Below are 16,813 nucleotides of genomic sequence, written 5' to 3'. Positions count from 1 at the left end.
CTGGGGGAAGAAGTGAAACTCCTCCAAAGGCTTAGGTTTGTCAAACGTAAGGGGATCACGGGCATCTATGGCTCACTCCAGCCAACAGGTGCTCTGGGGAGCTCAGATGGACAAGGAGGAAGATGACTGCCACTGACCTGTTAGTACCTGCGTAACAAGGAAAGTCGGGAAAGGGCTCTTAAGATCCAGTGGTGAAACCCAATAATCCCAACCAGCAACTAGCCTGCTTGGACCACTGGGGCAGACACCAATCTCTTAAGGTAAGACCCTGAGGTCCACAAAAGTAGAAATCTCATTTTCCACTTTATCTCCCGTGTCTAGCATCACAACTAGCACACAGCAGGTGCTCAATAAATACTTGTCAGATAAAATGAACAAACACTACGAGCATGGCTAATGGTATTGAAGGAAGAAGAGCTCAGGGAAGAGCTCTCTCACAGTAGGTAAGAGGACCCATCCTTCAGAAGATTCTTTTATTAAAACTGGGTAACATCAATAAGGGGACAGTACAAAAAAAATTTTGGTCCATGAAAAAAACATAATTCAGTTAATAAAAACAGTTATCAACAGGGACACTATGGAAGTACTGAACTTCCTTCTCATGGTTCCAGCCAGGAGGCGGGCCAGGGCTCAGCTGCCCCAAGGTTGTCCAGTGTCAACCTTTCAAGGGAGGGAAAGTGGCAGGAAGGGGAAGATTGGGAGAAAACTCTGCTGTCCCCAGTATAGAACAGGCAGGGATTTGAGGGTGGGGGTGTGCTCGCAGGAGCCTGAGGAGGGGGTGGGGAAGCAGGGGCTTTGTCAGTTCTGTGGGTTTAGAGCCCATGCTGAACGGAATTCCCCCTCTGTGCCCAGCTGTCTCCCACCCTTGCTGTGTTGAGTCTGCGAGCCTGGGATACGCTAACTCGGGGGTAATACAACCTGGAAGAAGAATGTGAGGCCCTCCTGGAAAGATGCAAAAACCATCTCAGTTCCAAGGGGCCAAGATCACAAGGTCCTGCTGCTACCTGAGGGGTCTGAAGCTTTGAGGGCAGGGGCTGGGGAGTCACAATCCTGTGAGGCAGGGAGAGGGAAGAGTCACAAACCCAACTCAGCGCTATTCTCCAGCCCTAGGCGCTTTCACTCCTCAGTGCCCTAGAAGTCACCAGTAGGTGTCAACTGGGCAGACAAGGGACAGGAAGACAGGGATGGCCCAGGGCTTTTTACCCGTTTGGTTTTAGGCCTGTTTCTCCATTAAGGGATGGGGAGGCAGGGTGGAGTGAATGAATCACATCTCCAAACAGCAGCAGGAAGGAACAGCCTCTGCTGGCAATGACAGTTCCCCAGATGAGATCCCTGGGGCTCTAAAAGGGAAAGGCAAGATTTCCCCACCCAAATGCCCGGGGTTAGGGCAGATCTGAGGGAATTACAAAGGGCAGCCACAGGGAGTGTCTGGGAGAGAGCAACAGTTAAAGAACAAACTCCAATACTGATGTGGACCCCCACTAAGGAGTGAGAGAAGCACTGAGAGAGCAGGCCAATCCAGAGGGCTGGGGACTGACCTGGGGCTCAGTGGAGCCCAAGAACCAGGGTTTCTTTAGTGCTATGGGGCAACAAGTGAAGGGAGAGTTTGTTCCAAACCTGTGGAGGGAAGGAAGGAAATTGGATTCTGTTATCAGGAGAGCCAAGATCAACTAGCTTATAGAGTGCCCCCAGGCCTGAGTCTTGGAGAAGGAGCTAAAGCTCCCAACTCCTGGGTCTCTGAAGGGCAGGATCAGTGTAGCTGGTCCCCTTGAAGACCACCTGGCCTTAGGCCCGCCCAATCCATTCCAAGCACTCATTACCACTACAGGTTCTCTCTCTAACACTATCTAGAGGTCCTATGTAGACCAGGGGAGGGTAGAGGCACATGGGAACTTTGTGGGTCAAAGGGAAGCTGGGGGTGGGAAGGGATGGGGTGAAAGAAGAGGGTAACAGGTGTCTTATGAGACAGAAATGTGAGACCCTCTTCATTCTGGTGTTGTCCTTGAACCAACAGCATCCCCTGGAACGCCCCAAGCAAGACCAAGGCAGGTGCTATGAGGCAGGCAGCACAGGGCCCAAATCGAAAATTGGTGCAGCCGAATCAGGGCTGTGGGAGACGCCCTATGTATTCCGGATTCCCAGGGCTTGCTCTAATTCTTGTCGTCTCTGCTGCACCTAAGGAGAAAATAGTGACGGGAGTAGAAGATGAGACAAACCAGAAGTTTGTGTCTAACACCACTGACCCCTATCAGGGGTGAAAACCCTGTGCCTTTTATCAATTTCCCCATGCACCCCATGTACTTACCTTGGAGTAGAAGTATCGGCACACAGCCTCCTGAGCCCAGGGCTGGAAGTAGAACTCAGCTCGGCGCTCCTCCTCTGGGTTACCCACCACATCAGTCATTGTCTGAGGGAGATGCAGGGAGAGGGAAGAGAGAGGAGAAAAGGCTTGTTTCCTTCCTTCACACCCATTATTGCGTAAATTGTATCCTCCCCCAAAATGTTGAAGTCTAACCCCCTAGTACCTGTGAATGACCTTATTTGGAAATAGGGTCTCTGCAGATGATCAAGTTAAGATGAGGTCACTAGGGTACCCCCTAATATGACTGGTAGGTTCCCTTATAAAGAGGGGAAATTTGGACACGGAGACAGACACGTACAGAAGGAAGATGACGTTAAGTCACACAGAGACCACCACCTACAAGCCAAGGAACACCTGCGGTACCAGGAGCTGAGCGATGCACAGAACAGAGTCTCCCTCCCAGCTCACGGAAGGAAGCAGCACTGCCCACGCTAATTTTGGACTTCCAGCCTCCACAACTGTGAGACAAACCTGTTGTTTAAAACTGCCCAGTTTGTGGTAGTTTGTGGTAGTTTGCTACAGCAGCCTCAGCAAACTGATACAACACCCAGTCACCTCTGCAATCAACAAGTCATTGCCTTGTTCAGGGATCTTTCCTGGCATCCCTTTTCCCTTGCTCCTCTGCTCAGCCTAACTAGTCACAGTCAGCACAGGAGGGGTGAGAACTGATGGGTTCATACTCTGTGCCCATTCCTATCTACTAGACTGAGCTTACTGTGCTCCCCTTTCTGAGAAATGTCTTCAAATCCCAAATTTTCCATGAAGCCTTCCCCAGAGATTCTAGTTTCACTGATCTCCCTTCTCTGAATTACCTTATTGATCCTGGTCAGTCTGATAATGTCTGTTTTTTTTTTTTGAGATGGAGTCTTACTCTGTCAGCCATGCTGGAGTGCAGTGGCGCGATCTCGGCTCACTGCAGCCTCCGTCTCCCGGGTTCAAGCGATTCTCCTGCCTCAGCCTCCTGGGTAACTGGGATTACAGGCACCTGCCACCATGTCTGGCTGATTTTTGTATTTTAGTAGAGATGGGGTTTCACTGTGTTGGCCAGGCTAGTCTCAAACTCCTGACCTCAGGTGATCTGCCCTCCTCAGCCTCCCAAAGTACTGGGATTACAGGCGTAAGCCACCACGCCTGGCCTGATAATGTCTTACATGGTTTACTACTTTGTATCACACTAGCCTAGTTTCTCTTTTTTTTTTGAGACGGAGTCTCGCTCTGTCACCCAGGCTGGAGTGCAGTGGCACGATCTTGGCTCACTGCAACATCTGCTTCCTGGGTTCAAGTGATTCTCCTGCCTCAGCCTCCCAAGTAGCTGGGATTACAGGTGCACACCACCACGCCCGGCTAAATTTTTGTATTTTTAGTGGAGACAGGGTTTCACCATGTTGGCCAGGCTCGTCTCAAACTCCTGACTTCAAGCGTTCTGTCGGCTTCAGCCTCCCAAAGTGCTGGGATTACAGGTGTGAGCCACAGTGCCCGGCTATACTAGCCTAGTTTCTTCAGACAGAACGTAGGCTGCTTTGAAAGCAGAGATCAGGTCTTCCACTCTGTATCCCTGACAAGATGAAGCACAGTGACAGACAAAGTAAGTACTAAATCAACACGTGATGGGTCTGCCCCCATTTCCCTGCTTAATTGCAAAATGGACCCTGGAACATGCTAAAGAAAAATCTGGCCCCTTACTCCTTCCTCTGGGTCTTCTACCAGCTGCTACATAAATAAAGCAGGTGTGTGCCTCACTGACCTAAGTCCCTTCAGACCTCTCCTAGGTTCTTTACCTTGAGGTCCCTGCACTGGGACTGAAGCCAGTCATTGATGAAACCCTGAGGGTCTCTGGCAAAGCTCAGCATGAACTCCCGCTGAGTCTTCAGCTGGTTGATGGTTTCTATTGTCTCATGGATCTGAAAGGAAGAACGAAGCCCATACCATTTTCAAACTAGAAAAATGAGAAGTTAAATGGCAGGTGGTGCCTGACAACTCCACATGCCACTCCCAACCTAGTCACAGTGCTGCCCACAGCTGGTACCATCATATAAAGTTCCAACTGCTCCGACCCTTGGCATTCTTTCAGCAGGTAATTTGCCCTTGTTTGTGTCTCTCTGTACACCCCGTGTGAGGAAAGTTTTCCTTTTGGTCTCCTCAGTGCCCACTATGGGCAAAGCTACATGATGAATACTTACTCCACAGCCCAAATGGGTCCAAAAGTGTTCTCAGGAAGAAAAGGACTGGCATATGGGGCTGTCTCATAAGCTCTCATCTCTGGGTTTTGTTCTCAACTCTTTTCTCATTCTACATACTCCTCCCAGCAATTTCTTTGACTTGTATGTCTTCCACTACCACTGACAGTATAATGAGTCCCCAGTCTGCAGCCCAGAGTCTATTTTCTATACTCCAACCAAACCGACTGCTTAAACTTGACATCTCTAAAATTAAATTCACTACCCTTTCTCCAATACCTGCTCCTCCTCCTCCCCTCTTCCCAGTCATAGTAAATACTACTATCCACCCAAGCTAGAGACCTGGGAGGCATCATAACATTTCCTTCTCATTCACCCCTCACTCTAATCCCAACAGTGGCCAAATTCCTTCAATTGCACTTTGACACCTCTCAAATCTATCTACTTATCTCCACCCTGACTGTCGGGACTGTAAATGTAGGGCCTCAACATGTCTCACATGGATTACTGCACCAGCCTCCTAACTGGGCTTCCTGCCTCCAGCCCTGCCCTCTGACAAATTATTCTCCACCTTCCTGCAATGATGATTCTACATACAAATAGCATCAGTCCCTCCACTGGTAATGATCTCTCAACACAAGTCTTCAGGATGAAACATAAACCAATCTTCCCTGAATCAAAGGTTCTTCATGATTAGGCATCTGGCTCCCTATCTAGCTTTCCTTCCCAAAACATCCCATCCCTGGCACTCTATGCTGTATCTAGCACACTAAATGGCTGGTACTTCTTTAAGACACCAGGCTCTCTCTCTCCTCTCTGGATCTTTACACGCCCTATTCCCTCTTTCTGGAATGTCTTCTGCCTCCTATACCCCCAGCACCACTACCCTTTTTGCCCTTTCATTAACACCTACTTTGTCCTTCAAGATTTCATTAGGGCTGGGCGCGGTGGCTCACACCTGTGATACCAGCACTTTGGGAGGCCGAAGCGGGTGGATCACCTGAGGTCAGGAGTTCAAGACCAGTCTGACTAATATGGTGAAACCCCGTCTCTACTAAAAATACAAAAATTAGCTGGGCGTGGTGGCGGGCACCTGTAGTCCCAGCTACTCAGGAGGCTGAGACAGGAGAATCACTTGAACCCAGGAGACGGAGGTTGCAGTGAGCCAAGATCACGCCATTGCACTCCAGCCTAAGCGACAGAGCAAGACTCCATCTCAAAAAAAAAAAAAAAAAAAAAAAAAACAAGATTTAGTTGGGGCATCAACTCTTCCAGCAAAGCCTCCCTTTTTCCTTTGTGTTCCCAAAGCACTTTTGGCTTTATTTGCAAGGACTGTGTCTAATAATAACAATCCAGATAACAATAATAGTAGCAGAAGTTACCATTTGTTGTTTTTGTAAGTGCCAGATACAGACTCAAGTCTTTACATATACTCCCTCATTTAATTGTCATAGCAACCTGATTAAAATAGGTACTATGGGCTGGGCATGGTGGCTCACGCTTGTAATCCCAATACTTTGGGAGGCCGAGGCTGGCAGATCACTTGAGGTCAGGAGTTGGAGAAGAGCCTGGCCAACATGGCGAAACCCTGTCTCTACTAAAAATACAAAAATTAGCCAGGTGTGAAGGTGGGTGCCTGTAATCCCAGCTACTTGGGAGGCTGAGGCAGGAGAATCACTTGAACCCAGAAGTGGAGGTTGCCGTGAGGCAGGATTGCACCACTGCACTCCAGCCTGGGCGAGAGAGTGAGACTCCTGAAAAGAAAAAAGAAAAAAAAAAAGGTACCATGGTCTCTATTCCACAAATCAGAAACTGAGGCTCAGCGCTATTGAGAGTATCCCCACAATCAGAATTCATTTGAGTCTGGCTCAAACCAGCACCAAGCACAGTACCTGACATATACTGGGTGTCGCCATATTTTGAATGAACACTAAAAATCAAAAGGAGGCCTTGAAGCTGTGATAGGGGCTGGTGGTACCCAACCGTCCAGGGCACAGACCCCTACCTTGTTGTCTAGAGTAGCAATCTCCTGTTGGCTGGCAGTGGACAGCAGAAAAGAATTCATCTGGGTCTTCAAGGTGTCATCCACTTCAACATCAATGTCATAACAAGCTGTCTTTTTCTGATCATTCGGGTCAACACTGGACAGGAAACCAAAGGGGCCTGGTAAAGAGCTTGTCCCCTAAGACCTAATTACACAGGGTCAAAAAGATGACCCAGGATGAAGAGAAAAGGGGCTAATTGCAAAAGGGCCCAACAACTTCTGGGTGTGACAGAAATGTTCTATACTTTATTGTGGCAGCTACATGGTATACAGATCTGGCAAAAATCTTCAGACTACACTTTCAATTGGTATACTCTGTTATATATAAATTATACTTCAATAAAGTTATTTATTTAAAAAGTCAATGGTAAAAATTCAAGCAGTACAAAAGGTATCCTGTGAAAAGCAGTTCCTTCCTCTCCAAAGGAAATGACTGCTACAGTCTCCTATATATCTTTCTCCCTTTAAAAAAAATTTTTGGCAGCCAGGCATGGTGGCTTACGCCTGTAATCCCAGCACTTTGGGAGGCCAAGGTGGGCGATCACCTGAGGTCAGGAACATGGTGAAACCCCATTTTTACTAAAAATTAGCCAGACATGGTAGCTTATGCCTGTAATCCCAGCTACTGGGGAAGCTGAGGCAGGAGAATCTCTTGAACCTGGGAAGCAGAGGTTATAGTGAGCCAAGTTCATGCCACTACACTTCAGCCTGGGTGACAGAGTGAGATGGTCTCAAAAAAAAAAAAAAAAATTTGGCGAGCCATGGTGGCTCATGCCTGAATTCCTAACACTTTGGGAGGCTGAAGTAGGAGGACTGCTTGAGCCCACGAGTTTGAGACCAGCCTATACTACACAGTAAGACCCCAGGTTCTACAAAAAATTTCAAAATAATTCCTGGGCTAGGTGGCACACATCTGTGATCCCAGCTACTCAGGAGGCTGAGGTGGGAGGATCACTTGAGCCCAGGAGGTCGAGGATGCAGTGAGCCATGATTACACCACTGCATTCCAGCCTGGGCAACAGAGAGAGACTCTGTCTCAAAAAAAAAATAATAATAATAATAATAATTTTTAAAACTTTTTTGGCCAAGTGTGGTGGCTCATGCCTGTAACCCCAGCACTCTGGGAGGCCAACACGGGCAGATCACTCAAGGCCAGGAATTCAACACCAGTGTGGCGAACATGGTGAAACTCCATCTCTACTAAAAATACAAAAAGTGGCGCATGCCTGTAATGACAACTACTTGGGAGGCTGAGGCACAAGAATTGCTTGAACCTGGGAGGCAGCGGTTACAGTGAGCAAAGATCACGCCACTGCATTCCAGTCTGGCAGAGCGAGACTCTATATATGTTTAAACAAACGAAGCTTTTTTTTTTTTTTTTTTAAGATGGAGTCTCGCTCTGTTGCCCAGGCTGGAGTGCAGTGGCACAATCTCGGCTCACTGCAACGTCTGCCTCCCAAGTTCAAGTGATTCTCCTTCCTCAGCCTCCCAAGTAGCTGGGACTACAGGTGCCCACCACCACACCCACCTAAGTTTTGTATTTTTAGTAGAGATGGGGTTTCACCATATTGGCCAGACTGGTCTTGAACTCCTGACCTTGTGATCCGCCCGCCTTGGCCTCCCGAAGTGCTGGAATTACAGACATGAGCCACTACACCTGACCAAACAAACTTTTTTTCATTGTTTCAGAGACAGGATTTTGCTATGTTGCCCAGGCCGGACTCGAACTCCAGGACTCAAATATCTACCCACCTTCGCCTCTGGAGTAGCTGGGTCTACAGGAACGTGCCACTGTGCCTGGCTTTCTCCCTTTTAAACTAAAATTGACCCCAAAAATAAAGTCAAACACAAAATTAAAAGTGGTCTAACTTTAAGCATAGGAATACAGGACAGACCAACTTCTACTGACCTAATTTATAGGTCGAGGAGTTACTACTGCGTAAGTAATGGTTCAGGGTCTTATCTTTCTTCTTTTTCTCCCCTCTCCCTCTCTGTCATCTTGTAGGTTCAGGGTCAAAAGAAAAAAAAAAAGCCCACCAGGCGTGGTAGCTCATGCCTGTAATCCCAGCACTTTGGGAGGCTTGAGGCAGGTGGATCACAGAGTTAGGAGATCGAGACCATACTGGCCAACATTGTGAAACGCCATCTCTACTCAAATACAAAAAATCACCGGGGCGTACTGGCATGCTGTAATCCCAGCTACTCAGGAGGCTGAGGCAGGAGAATCGCTTGAACCCAGGAGGTGGAGGTTGCAGTGAGCTGAGATTGCACCGCTGCACTCCAGCCTGGCGACAGAATGAGATTCTGTCTCAAAAAAAAAAAAAAAAAAGAAAAGAAAAAAAAAGAAAAAAAAAGTCCTTACTGGAATTAATATGGAATAAAGGAAGAAAGGCAAAGAGACTATATCCAACTACAGAGACATGCTTCTTTGAGAAGGAATTTTCTTCACTTCCTATCTGCCTAGAGATGCCTTGCTCTCCATCCTCTAAACAAAAAAGTGAATAGAAGTAATGGAATTGGAGGCTCAGAATAGAATGCTGTACCATCCAGAGAAAAGATGGCCACTGAGCTCTTCCATCAGTGAAGAGCTGGTAAATGTTTAACAACTGATCTTCCAAAGGAGAGCAGGAGGAAGTGCCCAGATATGTGCATTTGCTGATCTTTGGGCTTTAAATAATCTGATTTCGGCCGGGCTCAGTGGCTGACACCTGAAATCCCAGCACTTTGGGAGGCCAAGGCGGGCAGATCACCTGAGGTCAGGAGTTTGACATCAGCCTGGCAAACATCGTGAAATCCCATCACTACTAAAAACATAAAAAAATTAGCTGGGCATGGTGGCAGGTGCCTGTAATCCCAGCTACATGGGAGGCTGCGGTAGAAGAATCGCTTGAACTCGGGAGGTGGAGGTTTCAGTGAGCTTGAACTCGGGAGGTGGAGGTTTCAGTGAGATCATGACACTGCACACCAGCCTGGGCAACAAGAGCGAAACTCCATCTCAAAACAAAACAAAACAAAAGGCTGGGCACAGCGGCTCACGCCTGTAATCCCAGCACTTTGGGAGGCCAAGGCGGGCGGATCACCCGAGGTCAGGAGTTCAACACCAGCCTGACCAACATGAAGAAACCCCATCTCTACTAAAAATACAAAATTAGCCAGGCATGGTGACACATGCCTGTAATCCCAGCTATGTGGGAGGCTGCGGCAGAAGAATCACTTGAACCCAGTAAGCAGAGGTTGCGGTGAGCCAAGATTGCGCCACTGCACTCCAGCATAGGTAACAAGAATGAAACTTCATCTCAAAAAAAAAAAAAAATTCTGATTTCAAGCTACCAACATTACATTACTGTTCATGAGAAGAGATGCACAATAACATATAAGCACATCATATCATTATATCATATTTCCACCAGATGTATACAACAGGCAAAAATAACCTCAAGAGCACAAATACAATAAAATGTAATAATGAGAAAGTAATACATTTTGAGTATATGTTACCCACTTTTAGACTAATATATTTAATTATAAGTTTATGTAATTTAATTGTAAGTAACAGCTGTGTTTAACAACCTATTTGCAAAATTCCTGAAAATTTGACAACTAGCTTGTGCAAACTGGTACAAGGCAGCTCCGGCACAGCACTGCCTCCCACACACAGGCCTACCTGATGACATGATTAATGATAATAGGTTCTGGTGGCATAAGCAAGGCATGGAGCCGCTGCGGGATCTCTGAAAACTTCATACGTTGAGACTCAAAGATCTGTGGCAAAGGAGAGAAGCACGAGGTTAGCATTTTGAGTGTAGCTAGTGTTCTAATGGATTCTAGCAAAAGAATGGGTCCATTACTTACCTGCTGCAGATACTTGTCACAGATGACAAACTCCCGCTCATGAGGGTCCTGGAGCTTATGTGTCTTAATATATTGCCACAGTGCTTGGATGATCACTGGACGAGTCTGGGTGTGGATGCCCAAGAGCCGAGCTAGGCGGGGGTCTAATTTAAACTGGGGAGGCTGCAGGGAACCAAAGGGTATAGGGGATGAAGCTAGTTAGCTGGGTCTATATGCAGCAATACATTCAAACTATTCAACAACAATGTAGTGCTTTTTCTGGGACAGAAACATTCTAGGAAGAACTCAGAGATGACTAAGACTCTATCTCTGTGACAAAGTGGCAAATTATTCACAACTAGACATAAACCCTTTAAAGTGAGCTCGCTGACAGGATATGGCTGTAAAAGCTGGACCCCCTCACACCACCACAGAATACCTGGTAATCCAGCATCAGTAGGACAGTACACCGTACATTCACATCTCCCGGCCGCTTCACCTGAAAGCCATCGGTCTCCTGGGTAGTGGCGGTCCTGTGCCACTACAGAGAGGAAGATGTCAGGGGGTGCTCTCCCAGAGGAAGAGCTGGGGTGGGAGGGAAGAGCTTCTGTAATGACTGAATATTCAACTTTGATTACTGAGGCTACTGGAGAAGAGCAATAGCATGAGGCATTTTAAAAAACTGCATATGGCTCTGGGATTACTGTCTGTGTATAAGTAGATTAACCTTTTAATTCTGTTTGTGGTTGCATTTAAATAAGCCTGAATGTCCAGTGATAATTCTATCCACAAAATGGATAATACACATGTGAACAGTAACATAACATAGCTATCATTTACTGAGTACTTAACTACGTGTGAGAGTATTCTAAGACATTTGCCTGGATTATCTCACTTCCCAAACATCTACACAAGATAGGCACAATTATACTTATTTTACAGGTGAGAAAACGATGCTCAGCAGAATAGAGTAACTTGCCTAGGTCAAACAGCCAATAAGTGGCGGAGCCACCATTTGAGCTCTGGTGTGTTTGATTCTATAGTCCACATTCTTAGCCACTATATTCTACTGCTATAAAATTAAATTAATATATTTACAAGTTTCTATTGATTCTATGACTTACTTCCCTTATTAGATGGTAAAGACCTTCCCATGTCTCTTAGTAGTTGAGGTTAAGGGGCTGCAGCTACACTGGCAAAGAAAGGAGCAGGTTAAGTTCACTTGGCGTGCTGGCTGGACTGTCATTCTGGTTTTGCCTGTATCCCAAAGAATACTGTTGCTAACATGGGCTTCAAAATGGTGTGCAATCAGGCATCATAATAAAGGATTTTTGCTGAATTGGAATGTAAATGTAAATGGAGCACAGACCAAGAGGAAGTCCCAGATCTATAATGGTAACCTTGGCAAGTACTGGTACCCTATCAGTCAATCCCTCTAATTACAGCAACTGCTACCAGGAAAAAGTATGATTGGTGCATGGGTAACTACATCTCACCATTATTAACAAGCAAGATGCAGAGATGGCATGGCACATACAAGAGGCCACCAGTAGACTTTCCCTTGAAAGAGGCGGCAGTGACCAGGATAGTAACATTAAAAAGATGGGACAAGTTAGATTACAAGAGCCCTTGGTCCTAACTAAACATGCTAGTGCCATCTAGAGGTCAATGTGCAAACTGTACACCTGGAGTGGTACTGTGTACACCTAGAGTGACCACTTTATACCTCCCCCTCTCCTTAGACATTAAAACATGGCTCCCAAGTCCATCATCCTCCAATCAGAGTCAAAGCCTAGAAGGCAGAACTACTCACTTCTACCAGATGGTTGTCGGGCCCATACAGGTCTTTGTCCAGTTCAATCACCAAGGACTTAAAAAAGGAAGAGAACTTCCTCTTTTGTTTAGTGGCATCATATTTGGACAAGGCTGACTAGAGGAGAGAAAAGAAAAATCATGTTACGAAAGGCCAGAAGAAACTTCCCAAGACAAAATCCTATGAAAAAGGAACCCCAACACAATGAGAAAAAACTCAAAAAATATTTTCTGAATATCTCTTAGGAGAGATAGGCAAAGTAGGCAGCTGCAGGTATTAAACCAGTCATGGTAACAACAGAACCCTGAAGAAGCAGCCTAGAACACATACAGGGTCAGTTTTACCCACCTCATTTGCCCAAGGGAAATGAGGCAAGTTAAGCAAACCATTGCATATAACTAAGCGAGTTTGAGCAGAGAAAAGTCTGACTCTAGAGGGGAAATGAATCACAGGCAATAAGCAGCCAGAACAAAAACAGCTTTATTTGGACAGAATGACACCACCAGCAGATGGACCGGACCTATATAGAGAAGGAGGCTCTGACACTGAGCCCTGGTTCTCCTGCAAAAGTGCATTCCAATTAGCTTCCTGCGAGCAGCTAAAAATAGAGCAAGAGAATGTAAGGGAATGAGAGAAAGGTGAGCTTCCCCGAGGAGCTTCTGGGTTGGGAAGTTTGGGGGCTATCACCTGTCAGCTGATGCTCCCCAGGAAGCAACAAAGAGCCTGTCAAGAGAAATCTATCCTACTTAAAACTATGGGGTGCCTCCAATGAAAGTTGAGAAGATGGAGATACCACAAGAACTCAGAGAGGAAACACGGCCTCAAATTAAGTGCAAACTCGACTAAAAACAAAACAAAACAAAAACTAAATAATCTACAGATACGGCTAAATCCAATGGCCAGCAGCACCAAGAGGAAGGTAAATCACAAATCAGATCCCAGGACAATAAGGTTCTCCATATGATACCAGTGAAGGCCAAAGGTGTGGGGGCAAACACAAAGGACCATTGTCTTTCAGTGCAGGGAACAGTGTCCCTCTCCCTACTGCTCCCAAAAGGAGCTGTGAGCACCAGTTAGGCTTCCTGCTGACCAGACAACACTGTTCATTCCCAGCAGCTCCCACCCTAGATGCCAACCACTGTGGACCTTGAACTCACATCCTCCAGGAGCCGTCCTTCTACCCGAAGCTCCCAGGAAGCCACCGTCCCTTCCCCATCCTCGGCATCTGACTTAGCCGGATTGAAAGTGTTAGAAATGAAAATTCGCAGCTTCCGTTTTTGCTGAGGAAGGCAGAAACAGGATTGATCGTGGGGCTTCAGTGGTCTAATGTTGAAGACAAGAGTCTCCCCAAACCCCAAAATTATTCCTAACAGACTGGCTTACTGTCTACCCAGTCCCTTGGGTGGGTGGATGAAGATTCCATTTAGAAGAGGAGTACTGGCCATCAGCCTAAGTACAAGTGCATACAGTGGGATGCCAGGTGGACAAAGTCATGCAAGGTGCCAGGTTCCCAAGGTAGCAGAGCAGTTACAGCAAAAACATGGACAAGGGTATATTTGTAGTGCAAGAGACATCAAGAGCCCCTCCCCCTTTGCCATTCTGTTCTTATCCTCCTAATGTAATTCTCAGTTTGTAGGCGGAAGGGAAAGATACAATTTAAATGCCAAGGAGAGTTGTGCTGTGCCTTTGATTTCTCATCCTAAGCCTGCTGAAGGTTCCTGGGTCCTCTCCTTTGGCTCTCTGCTTAGTAACTTCCTGTGTTACCTTGATGGGACGTTTCAAGGCCTCTTGGATATCTAGTCGTTTCCTCATGATAGTCTGGTCCAGTTTCCTTTCAAAAGCCAAGAGATCCATATAGGCCTGGGATTCTGGTACCAGTTCACGAATCTTAGGAACAGAAAAATTAATTGAAATCTAGGATGATTCATCTCTATACTCAAACCTACCACACTTTCCAGAAAACAGCCTGGACTCACCCTTTGAGGTAGAATTTTGTCAGCCATCTTCTTTTTCTTTGCACTGTTGGGAATAAACACTATTATCAGGTTGGGACAGAACTAGTCAGAACGTGAAAATAAGCTGTCAGCATGTCCATTTATAGTAATGTGAAGGGATTGCAAAGCTTCTCTCAAATCAAAGAACTACCACCACCACCACCACCACCACCACCACCACCACCAAGCATTCTCAATCATCCTGTAGCACCATCTGCTGACACAGCACCACCACTTCTTGGTTCAGGTAATCCCACCACCTGTGTACTCCCAGGCTCCCTCCCTCCCTCCCTCTGCCCCAGGATCATCTTACTTGTGGTTTCGATTTTGGACAGCCTGCTGCTGGACCTGCTGGATCTGCTGAGGGGCAGGTCTCTTGCGGGACTGATCCATCCCTGACTGGGCCAGGCCAGGTCGGACTGAAGGGTTCCCCCCATAGCCAGGGGGTCCCATGGAAGGTCCCTGAGGTGTCATTCGGCTGCCTGGCAACATACCTGGTCTCTACAGAGGGGAGAGGACCCAGAGATGTCATGGTTTCACCTGCTAAACCCCACCAAGAAAGAAAAGCAGGGAACGCCTGAGTTCTTTGAATGAAGTAAGGTTTACGGATGGAATGGAGGACAATGAGACGAGAACCCTCTGCTCCAGCAGTGACTCCACAGAAAAATAAAGAGTCCAAAAGCTAAGCGAGAGCCAGATTATACTCAAATTATCGGTCTATTTTGGATCGGACACATCGGACATCGCCAGTTCCACATTTACTCTGCTAGCTACTATCTCTTTAGAAGCTGACCTCAATTTGTCAACTACACGTTCTGTGTTCCTTTGATCAATGGAGCTGCTCAAGCCCCTCTGCACTCCGGCCCTCGTACAGGTATCCCTGGACCCACTTCACCCACCCTGGTTCTCTACCGACTCCCCACGGAAACAATGCCCCTAGGAGCAGGTGTGGACGCCAACTGCCTCCCCCTCTCTTCCTGCGCACTGCCTCCCCCAACCCCCACCCAGAGCCCGAACCCCTCCCAAGGGAGTCCCTCCTACTTCTCCCCCCACCCCTGTCACTCCCACGTCCCCGCTCGGCCCCGCCCCCGGCCCGCGCGTCCCTCCTCCTGCCCCACTCACCGGATAGGCCGCTCCGGGCATCGGGGAGCGGTACAGCCCTTGACCCGGAGCCGGGCCCATTCGCACGGGAGGCCCCGGAGTTCCGCCCGGGCCCAGGGCAGCAGCCGCGCCCGCCCCTCCCGAGGCTCCGGCGCCGCCGCTCGGAGCCACAGACTGGAAACCCGCCCGGGCCGCCATCTTCCCGGAGCCGCCGATGCAGCTGCACAAAGAACCGGAACCGGAACTCCCCCCGCCCCCTGAGCGCCCCCCGAGCGCCCGCCTGTTCCCCCGGCCGGCTGGCCGGCACGGGAGGCTCAGGGCAGCGAGACTGTCGCCTAGAGAGGAGCGAGTAGCGGAAAAGGCGTGCTGGCCACGCCCTCCCGCCTTCACGGTCCTGGAGGGAAAACCATAGAGAAGAACTCTGGGATAGAGAGGCCCCGTGAGCGGGCGCCCCCAGGCCGACGGGAGGTAGACAAGGACCTGGAAAGGGGGACGGACCACAGCCTCAGCCCCAGTCTCAACCCCGACTCCAGCCCGCTGATGATGAGGTGCTTGGAGTAATAGCTTCATCTTGGCGCATGGCATTAACTTCCCAAAACGCTTTGATTGCTTTTCGTTTCATTTTCTTACTGCTATAACTATCAGGGGCTGAGGAGGGAAACACAGTTTATTCCATTTTCCAAATAGGAAAGCTGAACTCACAGGTGAACGACTTGGCAAAGGTCAACCAGCAAGTTAGTCATAAAGCCGAAGCCAAGATTCCAGGTCTTCTTGCTCATAGCCCAGGACTCATTCCACAGATAAAGTGCCTCAATAACTACCTCACGTGGGAACTTCAACCTAACTTTGTCTCCGACCTAACCTGCTTCCGGATTATTATTATTATTATTTTTTCGACATGAGGTCTCTCTTTGTCACAGTGGCACCATCTCAGCTCACTGCAACCTCCGCCTCCCAGGCTCAAGTGATCCTCCCACCTCAGCCTCCCGAGTAGCTGGGATCACAGGCATGCACCACCATGCCAGGCTGTTTTGTATTTTTGGTAGAGACAGGGTTTCACCATGTTGCCCATGTTGGTTTCAAACTCCTAAGCTCAAGTGGTCTGCGCGCCTCAGCCTCCCAAAATGCTGGGATTACAGGTGTGAGCCATTGTGCCTGGCCTCAGATTTTTTTTTAATATTAAAAAATAGGGATGGGGGTTTCATTATGTTGCGTAGGCTGGTCTCGAACTCCTGGCCTCAAGTGATCCGCCCGTCTCAGCCTCCCAAAGTGTTGGGATTACAGGCGTGAGCCACCGTGCCAGCCTGCTTTCAGATTTTATAATAAGTTCCAGTTTATCTTGAATTTTGACTCTGCTCTCTCTCTAAAGCATTGTTTGTGATGGGGATTCTGTTTTGGACCTTTGTTGCCTTTGACTCCTCCCTCTTTCCCTGCCCAGTGGTTCAAACTATTCCTGATACGATGGTCAGCCGTCCCATCCCAGGAGGACCA

At 47.9% G+C, this 16,813-nt stretch overlaps 1 protein-coding gene across 4 annotated transcripts; it reads right to left on the bottom strand.

The window, feature by feature from the left end:
- Nucleotides 1–459: 459 nt before the first annotated feature.
- On the bottom strand, nt 460–15,677 carry SMARCD1 (SWI/SNF related, matrix associated, actin dependent regulator of chromatin, subfamily d, member 1). Of its 4 annotated transcripts, XM_001111275.5 has the most exons (13): nt 15,344–15,677; nt 14,535–14,722; nt 14,204–14,246; nt 13,992–14,114; nt 13,385–13,507; nt 12,228–12,344; nt 10,854–10,955; nt 10,436–10,597; nt 10,248–10,345; nt 6,545–6,680; nt 4,141–4,263; nt 2,306–2,407; nt 460–2,175 (listed from the first exon to the last, which is right to left on the bottom strand). In XM_001111275.5, exons 1-13 carry the CDS (start codon nt 15,518–15,520, stop codon nt 2,122–2,124), a joined length of 1,548 nt encoding a protein of 515 aa, XP_001111275.4. In that variant the 5' UTR covers nt 15,521–15,677; the 3' UTR covers nt 460–2,121. The 4 variants fall into 4 exon arrangements, with proteins under 4 accessions (XP_001111275.4, XP_001111207.4, XP_001111166.4 ...); XM_001111207.5 differs by lacking the exon at nt 4,141–4,263; XM_001111166.5 differs by lacking the exon at nt 13,385–13,507.
- Nucleotides 15,678–16,813: the final 1,136 nt, after the last annotated feature.

The sequence above is a fragment of the Macaca mulatta genome, chromosome 11, assembly GCF_049350105.2.
Source record: "Macaca mulatta isolate MMU2019108-1 chromosome 11, T2T-MMU8v2.0, whole genome shotgun sequence".
In the NCBI taxonomy this organism is placed as follows: domain Eukaryota; kingdom Metazoa; phylum Chordata; class Mammalia; order Primates; family Cercopithecidae; genus Macaca; species Macaca mulatta.
This window is presented reverse-complemented; position numbering and strand designations above follow the sequence as displayed.